The 13387-nt window shown below is 48.0% G+C and overlaps 1 protein-coding gene across 2 annotated transcripts in view; it reads left to right on the top strand.

Annotated features, from left to right (window-relative positions):
* Positions 1 to 10590: 10590 nt before the first annotated feature.
* CRY1 (cryptochrome circadian regulator 1) overlaps positions 10591 to 13387 on the top strand; it is a 36869-nt gene continuing 34072 nt past the window's right edge. For both annotated transcript variants that reach the window (XM_066590498.1, XM_066590497.1), the window contains exon 1: positions 10591 to 11100. In XM_066590498.1, coding sequence (XP_066446595.1) covers positions 10943 to 11100 — 158 coding nt within the window. In that variant the 5' untranslated portion in view covers positions 10591 to 10942. The remainder of the gene's footprint in view (positions 11101 to 13387) is intronic.

Genomic DNA, 13387 nt, shown 5'->3' with positions numbered 1-13387 from the left:
AGTCTTGTGAAAAAGCTCTCGTCAAATGAATGGGGTTCATATTTGTGCGTCTCGCAACGCACAAATCTCGCACGATTTTCTCGGCCACTTGAAACCGGCCTTAGGCATTAATTCAGAGGTCTGGAAAAGCTGGGTGACAACAATGCAAAGCGTCCTTAAAAATGTCAGAAAATCTTCATAGATTCGATGTTATATTTACTAGACTTCCCATATTTTGGGGCTAAATGATTATTAAATGGCTAGCAAGTCAGCTTCTAGTCCCCCATGAATATTTCCGTGTGAGACGCAAGTGATGTTTATGTTGAGGCTGATCTGTAAGCAGAAATAGGGCAGGTGTGTCCTGAATGAGGGTTACATAACCACCAGCCTGGCAGCTACTTATAGCAACAAGCAGGGCAAGGGGGGATTATACTGGGTGTCTGACGGAGGATTAAACCGAGGGACATTGGCAGGAGCCGTGCCCCCTCATCCTTACCCTTCAGAAATGTGCACTGAAGTAACCACACAAAAACTGCGCAACTTAGTAATGGGTGCTTCCCGAACAAGCTGACTCCTTCTGGAGCACCATGGGAGTCAGAGCAGAAAGGGCTCCTGTAAATTACAGGCTGTAACCCTTTGACTGCTGGAAAGGTGACATGTGCTTCTCACACAGCAGTGAGGACTGTTGGGAGTTTAAGGTTCCTTTTACACGGAGCTACAAATCGTTCGCTCTTTTGCTTGCACCGGCAGAAAAAGTGTCGCAATTGCGTTTGCATATCGTTTAGTTGTTCATATTGACTGTACCAATGAATGTGCAGGAGTAAACGATCACTGTTTACACGCAAAGACGTGCAAATGATTATTTTTATATCTGCATAAGGCTAAGAAAATGGCTCGAGATGTGTGCGTTCTGAGACGGGCAAATCTCGCACAAATATGAACCCCATTCTGTTGAATTGGGTCATACAAATCATGGCATGTCCTTTCTTTGGGCTTTCCTTATAAAAGCATCGCTCACTGATTTCAATGGCGCTGGCACAGCATCGCGAGGCGTACGAGGTGCATGCGAGTCCGATGCGAGGTCCAACCATTGAAAACAACTCCACGATCCTGCGCCATGGCTAACAGCTGCGGTGGAGGATCGCTGCTTCCCTGCAGTGATGTGAGGCGTTTTTAACACATCCGCAAGGATATCGCAAAATGGCGAGCTGACTTTCACGGCTTGATATCGCACTCATCCTTGTGCAATTATCATAAAATGAACGCCGAACAAAAAGCGCGCAAATTCTCATTCGCCGTTCAATCTTTGGTGGGGTTTACACTGAACAATTATCATTCCAATTTGCACAACCCAAGGATTTTTTGAACGATAATCGTTTAGTGTAAAAGGGCCCTTAGGGCTTATTCACACGAACGCAGTACGCAGTGAGCAGAAGCCATTGATTTCCACTGGTTAGTTCACATGAGCGTATTTTGCGCGCACTTTTAATTTGCGCCTAAAAATTCACAACGGGTTCTATTTTTGTGCATATTGCACACGAAAATAGCACATTTTAAACTTAATTGGCAAAGAAACCAATTGGAGAATGCTTAAGTGTTTTTCTGCGCATGCGAATATGCAGGGCATGCGCGCAAAAAAATTACTGTAAAATACGCACACACGCGCAAATCTAACAACCACCACGCAAATACGCAGTGCAAATGCAGGCATAAATAGGTTTATGCCCCTGTCAACCAGGCCTAAGGCCACAGTCACACAGGGCGGATTACCGATGGAAATATCGCGGTTTGGCCGCAGCGAAAAACCGTGACATTTCCGCCGGGAGAACCGCTCACTCTTCCGCTGCGGCTGTCGCTCCCATACAGGAGAGCGCAGCCGCAGCGGAAAAAATAAAATAGACATGCTGCGGTCGGCAAATCTGCGCCACAGCAGCGGCTTCTGCCGGCTTAGTCACAGCGGATTTGCCGTCCCGTGTGGACGAAATTTCTGAGAAATCTCGTCCACTTGGCTGGCTAATCCCAGGATTAGCGGCCGCATGCGGATTTGCCGCAGCGAAATTCTGCACGGAATTTCCGCGGCAAATCCGCCCTGTGTGAACCCAGCCTTAGGGTTATTCAATGTAAACCTGCCCTGCAGCAGGTATTGAGCCCCGGCAGGTATAGCAGCAGGGGGGGCACATTACATAGGAGCCAACTGAGGGGCTTCCGACAGCCCACCACTCAGGGACCCGCTGCAGTGACAGGGAGCAGGCAGCACCTTGTCTGTCATTGTAGATGGATGCAGGTCTCCCACACAGGGAAGCCACCTGTCACGGTACATTACATTCACTCCAAGCCGTACATTGTAAAAGGGGATAAAAAACTTGTAATTTGTCTAATGTGAGTACAGAAATTCTACATAAAAAATATTGACCCCTTCCCCGCTAGAGAATGTACGTTTACTTCCTGGCTGGGAAGGTGTCCTGCAAATGGAGGTAAACTTACGTCCAATGGATGGCTTGGGCTCAGAAGCCTATGATCGCTAATAATAGCAATAATACATCGCAGTACAAAAGTAGTGCAATGTGTTATCATAGCTTCACAGGTTTAGGTTCCCTGCAATGTGAAAAATTTTTTTAAAGATAAACCTGTAAAAAAAAACAAAAAAAAACAACTTTCTTTCAGATATGAAGATGGCCGACAGGTATACAGGGGTCACTGGCCGGGCACTGGGTCGGATTCCATTGCGGGATCCCACATGCGGAATCCAACCCAGCCGTGTGCAGGCTGCCTTACTGGCTCTGTAGTAGTCACGTGGTTATTTACCCACGTGACTGCTGCAGCCAATAGGAAGCCCCCATGTAGTGGCCCAGTACATCTATTCCTGGCCTCCTCCATAATGTCATACATGTCATGTCTTGTGTAAGTGCGCTGTGCAAAAGTGTCTTGTCATTCTCATATGTGTATTGCAAATGAAGAGTTAAAGGGGTTGTCCCGCGGCAGCAAGTGGGTCTGTACACTTCTGTATGGCCATAATAATGCACTTTGTAATGTACATTGTGCATTAATTATGAGCCATACAGAAGTTATAAAAAGTTTTATACTTACCTGCTCCGTTGCTGGCGTCCTCGTCTCCATGGTGCCGACTAATTTTCGCCCTCCGATGGCCAAATTAGCCGCGCTTGCGCAGTCCGGGTCTTCTCCTCTTCTCTATGGGGCTCCGTGTAGCTCCGTGTAGCTCCGCCCCGTCACGTGCCGATTCCAGCCAATCAGGAGGCTGGAATCGGCAATGGACCGCACAGAAGCCCTGCGGTCCATGAAGACAGAGGATCCCGGCGGCCATCTTCAGCAGGTGAGTATGAAGACGCCGGACCGCCGGGATTCAGGTAAGCGCTGTGCGGGTGGTTTTTTTAACCCCTGCATCGGGGTTGTCTCGCGCCGAACGGGGGGGGGGTTTAAAAAAAAAAAAACCCGTTTCGGCGCGGGACAACCCCTTTAAGTGTCTGCAAAAGTGTGAGTGATGCTTGCAATGTATCAATTTGTCTTCTCACATGGTATAAGTGAGCATATAAATAGGAGTGTGTGAGAGCGGGAAAGGAGTTTTAAGGTCCATTCTTCTGGGTTCCTGAGTCTTCAGAGTGCCGGCCACATGGGGGTACCTTTCACCCTCATGTAGTGAAGAATGGAGGAAGAAGAGCGATTCCTGTTTACCTGTGTGACAGCAATCATGGGAGAGTGAGTCCCTTGAGAGAAGAGAGAAAGCGTGAGTAAGAGAAGGTGCATACGGCCAGGCCTAGTGCAGAGGTACTCAGTGATTGTCTTTCCTACGCGTCCGTTCTGAAGTCTGGGATCAACAGGTAGATGTACACCCATTTGTTTTTTCACATCCGGACATCCTGAAGTCTGAGATCACCGAGTGGAGGTACTCTTAAGTCTACTTCTTTACCTGCACTGCCAATTTTGTGTAAATTGTACCATCATCTTAGTAAAATTTTGCCAGGCCCTGACCATTCCCAGGGACCTAAGGTAAGTTACTTTTGTCTGCAGCTCCATTATTTACCACCGAGGGTTATACCAGAGGGTAACGGAACAGTGGCGTAACCCATGACATCTGCTATCCCTGTTCCTGCTATACCAGTTTATTGGGCATCCCTATCCTAGGGGTGTCCAGAAAAGGCCCAGCGCTGCTCTGGCCTAGGCTACGTGTGTCCCTTCAGGAGGAAGCCTGGTAAGTGGCACCGTAACAAGTGACCACTCTATTCTCCCAGCTCCTCAACATATGCCTTGTGTCTGCAGTCACCCTATGGGACGCTGCACCAACACTGGGTGTCATCAGTGAAATCCTGTAAATAGGCAGGACTTTTACATTAGAAGCCCATATCACCTGTTTATAAGATGTCACCAGGCTAGAAGACCCAGTGACATTATGGGTCACTTGCCATGGCTCCGGAGTGCCAAAACGGCTCTCCAGCACAATGGTAAGTATATGGATAGTATACAAGTTTTGAGCAGAGAGGTCAAAACTTAATACAAAAGTCAGACAACCACTTTCAGGCTAATTTCACACGGGCGAGTGCAATATCGAACCGTGAACACCGCCCCGATATCTTGCTCGCCAACGTGCGATGTCCCCATGGATGTGAGGCGTTTTTGTGTTAAAAACGCCTCGCCTCACTTCAGGGAAGTAGCGATCATCCGCCACGACTAAAGGAGAGTCGCAGATTGTTTCCCATTGTTTTCAATGGGAAACATCGCACTCGCATGAACCTCACACGCCTTGCGATGCTTTTCCGGCCCCAATGAAAATAACTAGTGAAGCGCTCTAAAGGAACGCCCAAAGTTAGAACATGACACTTTTCAAAAGCCTTAACCCTTTAATTTTTCCACCCTTGTTTCACGCGCGGTGGAGGATCGGCAAGTATTGTCTATTGATTTCAATAGGAAAATGACATCACACTTGCGTGCACATGACACGGCATGCGATGTGTCTGATAGTCCCTTTGAAAACAATGGGGGATGCTTTCCGTCGGACTCGAAAAAAATAGCAATTTTTAACTTTGCAGCATTGCTCATGTGTACGACCCCGTTCAAAGAAAGGGGTTCATATCCGTGGGAGATTTGTGCATCTCGCGTGATTTTCTTGGCCATGTGAAAGTGTTTTAATTCAGTACAAAATCTAGTTCACGGCAGAACCATCCCATGTAACCTGGTGCTATTCCGCTCGCTCTCTCTGATGTCATCAGATGCAGAATAACGTGTTGCCGTTGGTGACATCACAGTCTTCGGCTTAGTAAAGGGAATTGTGGCTCTTTTTGGTGACCTAGATCATTCGGCTCAGCCCAACAAGAGGAGTCGGCCGCGTTGCCTCCCAAACGTCTCTTTCGGCCACACGTTATTCTGCACCTGTTGACAATAGACAGCGTGGGCAGACTAGCGGCACAGAGGATGCTTCTTCTGTGAACTAGATTTTGTATTCAATTAAAGGGTTAGCTGTTAGCTGAAAATAGGCATATAAACTGGCCGCATACATGTTTTATGCAGACGTGAGTGATTTACCAAAAGGGCAACCTCTTAGTCTGGGCGCACATGGCTGGATTTTAATTGCAGAGTTCGTGAGCGGCTGATATGGGTAATATGCCGGCAATTAAATGCATTGGCCTAGTTTCACTCACTCTTGCATGTAAGAACTGCGCATTCCGCCAGTGGAAGAAAAACCACAGCAGGCTCTTTTACTGTGAACTCGGAGCGAATGAACCCCGTTGTTCTCTATGGATGTGTTTGAAACGCAGTGTTTGATAGGAAACCAGATAACAATTGGTATAAGGAAAGACGGGACAGAGTCTGGGGAGCAACACGCCATCCGGACTGCTATCTCCAACCTCCGCTTAGGCTGGGTTCACAAGGGGCGTAATTGGCGCAGAATTTAAATGCAGACGTTCTGCATGGAAATTCCGCTGCCAATTTTTATACCAGGGTATAGCAGCAAAGTGGACAAGATTTGCAAAAATCTCGTCCACGAACTGCAGCCAAGTCACACTGAAATTGACATGCCACGCGGAATTCAAAGCCGCGGTGTGTCAATTGTATCGCCATTTCCGCAGCCTTATTCTTCTGGGCTCTGCCTCCACAAGAAAAGGCTTTTTTCCCCCTCTTTTTAAAGTGGTTTATACTACTTACAAAAAAAGTAGTAGTAACCAGCCAAGCCTGGAGAGCGGTATCCTGTTCTGAAGGTTCTCAGAACATCTCTCACCACGACAGCACAAGGGAAAGTCACCTGAGCGATAGAAGGGGGTTTGTTCTTCTGATCAGACAATAGGCTGTCCATATGCTGTATATTCACACGGAAAATAGTACGCATACGCAACCATATGCAATACACTTCCGCGGTCATACGCTGCGAATCTACACATGCGGAATACGACATCATATCAGCTCGGCCTTACTGTTTTTGCAGCATGCTCATTCTGCAAATGCGCCGCCTGGAGTCAAAGATGCAGTGCCATTACAGCTCTGAGTCAAGACGTCACTGGTACAGTTCGGCCTCTTCCACCTAATGCCGCCACCCCCTTTCCTTTCTCTGTCAGCGCTCGCAGTGCTGTAGTACACTGCACACGCCGTGCTTCTCTGTTGTCTCCTTTTCCGGGGCATGCATTGTGAAGCAAGGTGTAGTTGTCTTGACTGGTGCACAGTGTATGCGCCGGAAGAGGACATGGCAGAGACGAATGGCGTGTCTGAGGTATTTGGACATGGCAGAGACGAATGGCGTGTGCGAGGTATTTCAGCGCTGGGAGTGCTGACGTCGGAAGTAAAGGGGGTGGTGGCAGGAGGCTTATTTTTACCGGTGACGTCTTGACTCTGAGCTGTATGTGGCGCCGCCTCTTCAAATGGAGGCGGAGCTTATGCATAACGGGCGTTCTGCAATAGAAGTTAGGCTAGCTTCACACGGCCAGTGTGATATCGGGCTGTGATTTTGCGCTCGCCAACATGCGATTTCGCTGGGAATGCGGGGCGTTTTTCTTTCAAAACTGCCTCGCGTCACTTCGGGGAAGTAGCGATCCTTCGGCGCGGCAGACAGAGGGGGATCACGAAGTTTCTCCCATTGTTTTCAATGGGGCGAGCTCACATCGTGTGCCCCTAGCATGTGGTGCGATGCTGTCGCCGGCCCCATTGAAAACAATGGGAGATGTAATGCGAGGGCACGATTCAAAATAGGGTGTTGCACGATTTGTTTCCCGCATCGCAGTGCCATGTGATGTGAAAAACAAATCGCTCATGTGTATGACCCCCTTCAAAAGAATGGGGTTCATATATGTGCGAGATTTCTGCATCTCGCAACGCACAAATCTTACACGAGTTTCTCGCACGTGTGAAGTCCCTCTGTGACTCCAGCCGGCTCTCGCGATAACATCATGAGAGCCCGGCTGGTTGCTATGGCAACAGGACGCCAGATACCGGCATCCTGTATTGCCATAGCCTGTGATCGCTATAGTAAGCAATAAGGCAAGGCAGGAGAGAAAGACACAGGTGGTGTAAAAAAGAGCAAAATAAAGTACAAAAAATAAAAATGTTAAAAAAAAAGTTAAAAAACCCTTTTTTATGCTTTTTCTCATATTATCATTAAAAAAAAAGTTTAAAAATTAAAAATCCCACATATTGGGTATTGACGCGTCCGTAACGACTAGGGATGAGCGAGTATACTCGCTAAGGCACTACTTGTTCGAGTAATGTGCTTTAGCCGAGTATCTCCCTGCTCGTCCCTGAAGATTCGGGGGCCAGCGCGGGGCGGGGAGCTGCGGGGGAGAGCAGGGAGGAACGGAGGGGAGATCTCTCTCTCCCACCCGCTCTCCCCTGCTCCCCGCCGCAACTCACCTGTCAGCTGCGGCGGCTCCCGAATCTTCAGGGACGAGCAGGGAGATACTCGTCTAAAGCACATTACTCGAGCGAGTAGTGCCTTAGCGAGTATACTCGCTCATCCTTAGTAACGACGCATACAATACATTGAACATGCTTATTCTCCTGCACGGCAAAAAGCATTAAAAGAAATGCTAAAAAAACTGAGGCAAAATGCTAATTTTTAGCATTTTGCCTCCCGAAAATCGCAATAAAAGTGATCAAAAAAAATGTTTGCACCCCAAAATGGTACCAATAAAAACTACAGCTCGACTCGCAAAAAATAAGCCCTCACAGAGCGCCGTCCATGGAAAAATAAAAAAGTTATAGCACCTTGAATGCAGTGAGTTTAGAAAAAATAAATAATTTCCAAAAAAAGGATTTTTATTGTGGAAAAACCTAAAAACAATATAAGAATTTTGGTATTGTTGTACCGACCCGAAGAAAAAAAAAAGAATTGTGTCATTTATGCTGCATAATTAACGCTTAAAAAAAAAAAAAAAATACATAAATCTATGGCAGAATTGATGCGTTTTCTCTCCCTACGGCCATACAAAAAATTATAAAAGTTTTACAATACAGTCAATGTACCCAAAAATGGTACCAATAAAAACTACAGCTCGCCACGCGAAAAACAAGCCCTTATACGGCCGCGTCGACGGAAAAATAAAAAAGTTATGGCTTTTGAAAAATGGAGATGAAAAAATATCAAAAATCGCTTGGTCCTCAACGCCAAAATAGGCCGTGTCATTAAGGGGTTAAAGGGGTTGTCTGACTTTTTGTCCCCCTCAATCTTGACGTTCCCTCTGCTCATAACCGTGTGCCATCAATACAATTATCGTGGTGCCTGAGCACCGTTTTCCATTCAATGCGATGGCTGTCATTGGTTCATGGAGCGCTGCAGTGATTGGCTGAGCTGCGTCGCTCGAGAACCAATCAGAGCCAGTGCTTCCTGGAGGCGGGGTTTTTGAAACTCTGACCAGGAAGCGTTGGATGAAAACTACAAGCGAGTGTGCGGGAGCAGCGCAGGAGAAGAGGCGATTAGTATTTTTTTGTAATATACATTTCATTCCCCCCACTACACATAGCATACCATTTCCCAAGAAATAAGCCCTACCCTGAAAATAAGCCCCACCCTGATCTTGCGGGGTTTTCAGTGAGGCTTGAAATATAAGCCCTACCTCAAAAATGAGCCTTCGCTCATGTGTAATGAGCGCACGCATGAGCGCCATGTATTTGAGGTATGAACAATCTTGTTTTTTGCACACGCAGCAGCGTTTTCTTTTTTGCGTGTGCCAAAAAAAGCACCAACGCTCCCAGCCTTAAATATCGCTAGTCTGATTTCAAGATGTCTCCTTTTTCCTGCGCAGTTACGCAGTATTTCCCGTACCTCCTTGCCTATTGCGCACTCTCATTGACATCTACGGGGGATTTTGGTGCGGAAATGCGCAGGGAAACGGAGTGTGCTGCGGTTTTTTATGTGTGACCGCTGAAAAATACGTGCATGGCAACGAACCCGTTAGGCCGCCTGCAGATGGGCGGAAATCCCGCCGCGGGATTTCCGCCGCTCAAAGCCTGCATAGGAGTGCATTACAATACGCACTCCTATGCAGAGGGCCGCGGTTTGGCCACGCAAAAAACAAACCGCGGCATGTCCTATTTCTGTGCGGGGTCGCAGAGCCTCGCACAGAAACGTCACTCACCCGGCTGGCGGCTCCGGTCTGCGCATGCGCCGGCACATAAAAGAGCCGAGGCCGCCGGGCGCGGGTGAGTACGCGCTCCTCCCTGCAGGCGCTCGGGTCGGGTCCCGCGGCGAGAATTCTCGCCGCCGGATCCGACCCGCCCGTCTGCAGGCGGCAATCAATGGGTTCTATTCACTGCGTATTGTGTGCGCAAATACGTGCTTGTGAGCCGGCCTTAAGGCCTCCCTCACACGGGCGTTCAGCAGAGCGCCACGGTTGTACTTTCACTTTCGGACGACAGCGGCGTTTAGCATACTTCATCACGGATGGGGTGCGCTAAACGTCAAAAATAGAACAAACTCCGCTCGAAAATCACAGCGCTGGAAAGCGCCAATAATCGAGCGGCTGTCTGAGAGGCTCCATTGAAAACAATGGGAGAGTTATACCGCGGTAAGCGCGGCTCTGAAAATGCGGAAAAAAGCGCCTGTGTGAGGTAATTTTCCCTCTAATTTCTGCGTTGGCCCCAGACAGATCACTGGTTGTTTACTCTCATATCACTTTATTTACATGGCTGCCTTCTTCCTGTCAGAATGCCCATCACTCGCCCTAACACAAGCCTCTCAGCATCTCCCGCGCTAACTGCTCTCTGCTCTGCGCATGCGCTGTGCAAAAGAAAAAAAAAAAAACAAGCAGAAAGCTTCCAGTCAACGTGCTCATCCGGGAACTTTCCGTCCCAGCCAATCCGATCTGCCTAAACTCCTCCCTCTACTGACGTCACCAACCATAGCAGTGGAACATAAACTGAGAGGAAAAACCAATAATTCCTACTCCCGGCAGCCGGTGACATTATATCTAACGGTTAATAACCCTGGTGATATACAGCGGGGGTGACAGAGAGACCAACCGCTCCCTATGCTGTGAGTGAGGCAACGGTGTGGCGAACACACTAGTGAAACGTGAGTGCTCCGAGGACACGTGACGGAATCCAACCAATCCGGACGAGAGGGCGGGGCTTAGGTGACGTGTTGTGTGGTGTGCTGAGAGATCTGTGCGCACTTGGCTGAAGACAGCCGGAGGTGGTGGTCGTAGACTGAGGGGTCGCTCGCTCTTGTCTCTTTTTGGGGTACACTCAGACCTGGAGCAGCTTTTCCTCTGTACACACAATGTTAGGGAGGCCACTGCTACATTCTAATATCCAAGCAGAACCTCCATTGTGTGTCTGGTCTACAGAAGAGGGACGCAGAGGCTAAGCCCCCCTAAAAATCAGTCTGTACCCCCTTTTTAACCCTTCACTTCTTAAACTGCACACCATGCTCCTGCTCTGGACGTAACTCCATTATCCACATCTGAATAGGGGTGCGTTGCTATCGGTTACCCCTCTTTGACATAGTCTTTAAAACATACAAAAAAAAATGGGGGTGAACGCCATCCACTGGTTCCGGAAGGGTCTCCGGCTTCACGACAACCCTGCCCTGAAGGAGTGCATCCAGGGGGCCGACACCGTCCGCTGCGTCTACATTCTAGATCCCTGGTTTGCCGGATCATCTAATGTAGGGATCAACAGGTGGAGGTAAGATTACAATTTTTTTTTTTATTTATTTTTTTCTAAATCTACTTTGGCGCATAATTTTCCGTAACACCGTACAGACATCGTCATTGCTTATGTAGCCACCGTGTTGGGGGGCGGGGGGGGGGGAATAACACTTCTCAAAGTTTGCAGTAAACATTGGGATTTGATGACTTAAAGGAACTTTCTATGCATTCACATGTTGCAGATCTGCAGCACATTTCGGATTCAGAAGAGGATGAAATCTGCTGCAGCTCCGTAACAAAATTTGCGCACTCTTAAAGGAACCCTTTTTCTCTAGACGGGTTAGAAGTTCCTCTGCTGGAGGATCTCCTATAGATAAAAGGGGATTCTGGAAAGAAACATGGCTTTCTTTCGAAAACAGCGCCACCCGTGTCCATAGGTTGTGTGTGGTATTGCAGGCAGCTCCATTGAAGTGAAAAGGTTCTTTCACACAAGACGGAATATGGGGGGAGCAGCCATATTGGGCAACCCCTATAAATAGTCAGCAACCCGTTGTACATTGGTCTCGGCGTTCCGCCTCCGACGAGGACAGATGTGAACGTTGCGGATTGGACTGGTATCGGATGACTACAGTATGGGGACCCCATGTATAGCTATATGGATAACTTCCCAGGATTCTTTGTGACCTGAACCAACTTCTTGACTGCCATCAGATGGCTCTTCCTAAAAGTCTTTGTATCCTCTTGTTTTATTCAAGTACTTCTGACTTTCTCTTAGAGAGGGCAGACATAATGGACTGAATCCTCCTTCTGCAGCTGCTGCCCATCTAGATACAATGTATCCACTGAATGTATATTTTGTCACAAAGATGGCTTTATATAACAGAGGTTACGCAGTTGCCAGCAGATGGCTCCAGGAACTTCCTATGTGACCTATGTAGGTCAGCCAAGATCCAGCCTGACAACTTCCATCAGTACATTCTGTACTTCCTCCGTCTGGGAGTATCTAGGTGTGTAATGTGTTCTTGCCAACAAATAGCGTCACCCCTGGCATGTACTACCCTGTCCTGGAGCGTGCCCCATCATGGGCTGTACCCCGTGCTGCTGGGACAACCGCAGCTTCTGATATGTGTGGATGTGGTTGGATAACGAAGAAGGGAACTATTCCCACCGCCTGCGACATGCCGGGAGAGTCGGTTATGTAAAAGGGTGGAACCAGGGCTGAGTGCAGGGCTGTCTCTTTTACTCAGTTTGTGCTTTTTTTTTTTTTTTTTTTCTCCCCCCCCCCCCCCCCCCCCCCTCCCTTCGGTGCTTGTTGCATCTTTTTGTAAATTTGTGCTGAACTTGCAATATGGACTCTGGGAGTAAATGAATACTGTTCAGAATGGTGATGGAGCATTAGATCTGCTCTGTGGCTCATATAGCCCTTGTGAAATTAGGACTCCCATCATTCCCGGTCAGGTTGGTCTTTGTAGTTGCATGCTGGGAGTCTTACAACAGCCAATAGACCAGTGCTGTAAAGTACTGTTACAAGCGCTTTCTGAATGGTGTAACGCACTGCTGTAGAAAAGACTTTATTTGGGCTACTTGGTTGACCTTTTGTGATGGTTGCAAGGTGATTGGTGACATTGAAGTATTCCTAAGAGACTTTTATCACTTATGGATAGGTAGGTGTTAATCTGATCAATGGGTGTCTAGCTGTTGAGACCCCCACAGATCCCAAGAGGGGGTCCTGTCTCCCCCACTCTTCCAGCACTGTGGGCTTGCGGTGAGGAGGAGATTGAATGTAGTGGGGGTTGCGCATGCACAGTGCTGCTCTATTCATCTTCAGTGGGTCTGACAGCGATGGCTGGCTGAGGTCGTCTTTTTCTGTTAGTCCCATTTAAATGAATGGGGCAGCAGGTGCGTATGCTCAGCCACTGCTACAGCCATTCAGACATCACTGCGGGTGAGGGCACTGATGAGAAGAGGGACACGGGACCCCCGTTCTAGGGATTAGTGGGGGACTGAGCAGTGAGACCCCCCCACCAGACTTTTATCACATGTCCTCTTAGTAGGTGAATAGTCTATCTTGGGAATAGGAAGACAGAGCAGCAGAGTAAATTATATTACACACAGGAACATGTTAATTGACTTGGTGTGGGATAACCTAATTAAGCTAAAATTGGTTCTAAAAGTAGCCATTTTTCCAAAGGCTTTTGCTGTTGACAAGCTTCTATCTGAAAATAGCCAGAGAGATCTAAGCCACAATGCGGCTTCTCTGTCCATTCACTCTTCAGTACTGGTGTATCTTGTCTCCACCTGAAGAATGGGTGGAGACATGGGTT

This window comes from Eleutherodactylus coqui, chromosome 2 (assembly GCF_035609145.1).
Source record: "Eleutherodactylus coqui strain aEleCoq1 chromosome 2, aEleCoq1.hap1, whole genome shotgun sequence".
NCBI lineage: Eukaryota > Metazoa > Chordata > Amphibia > Anura > Eleutherodactylidae > Eleutherodactylus > Eleutherodactylus coqui.
The sequence above is the reverse complement of the archived record's forward strand: the minus strand, read 5'-3'. Positions and strand labels throughout refer to the sequence as shown.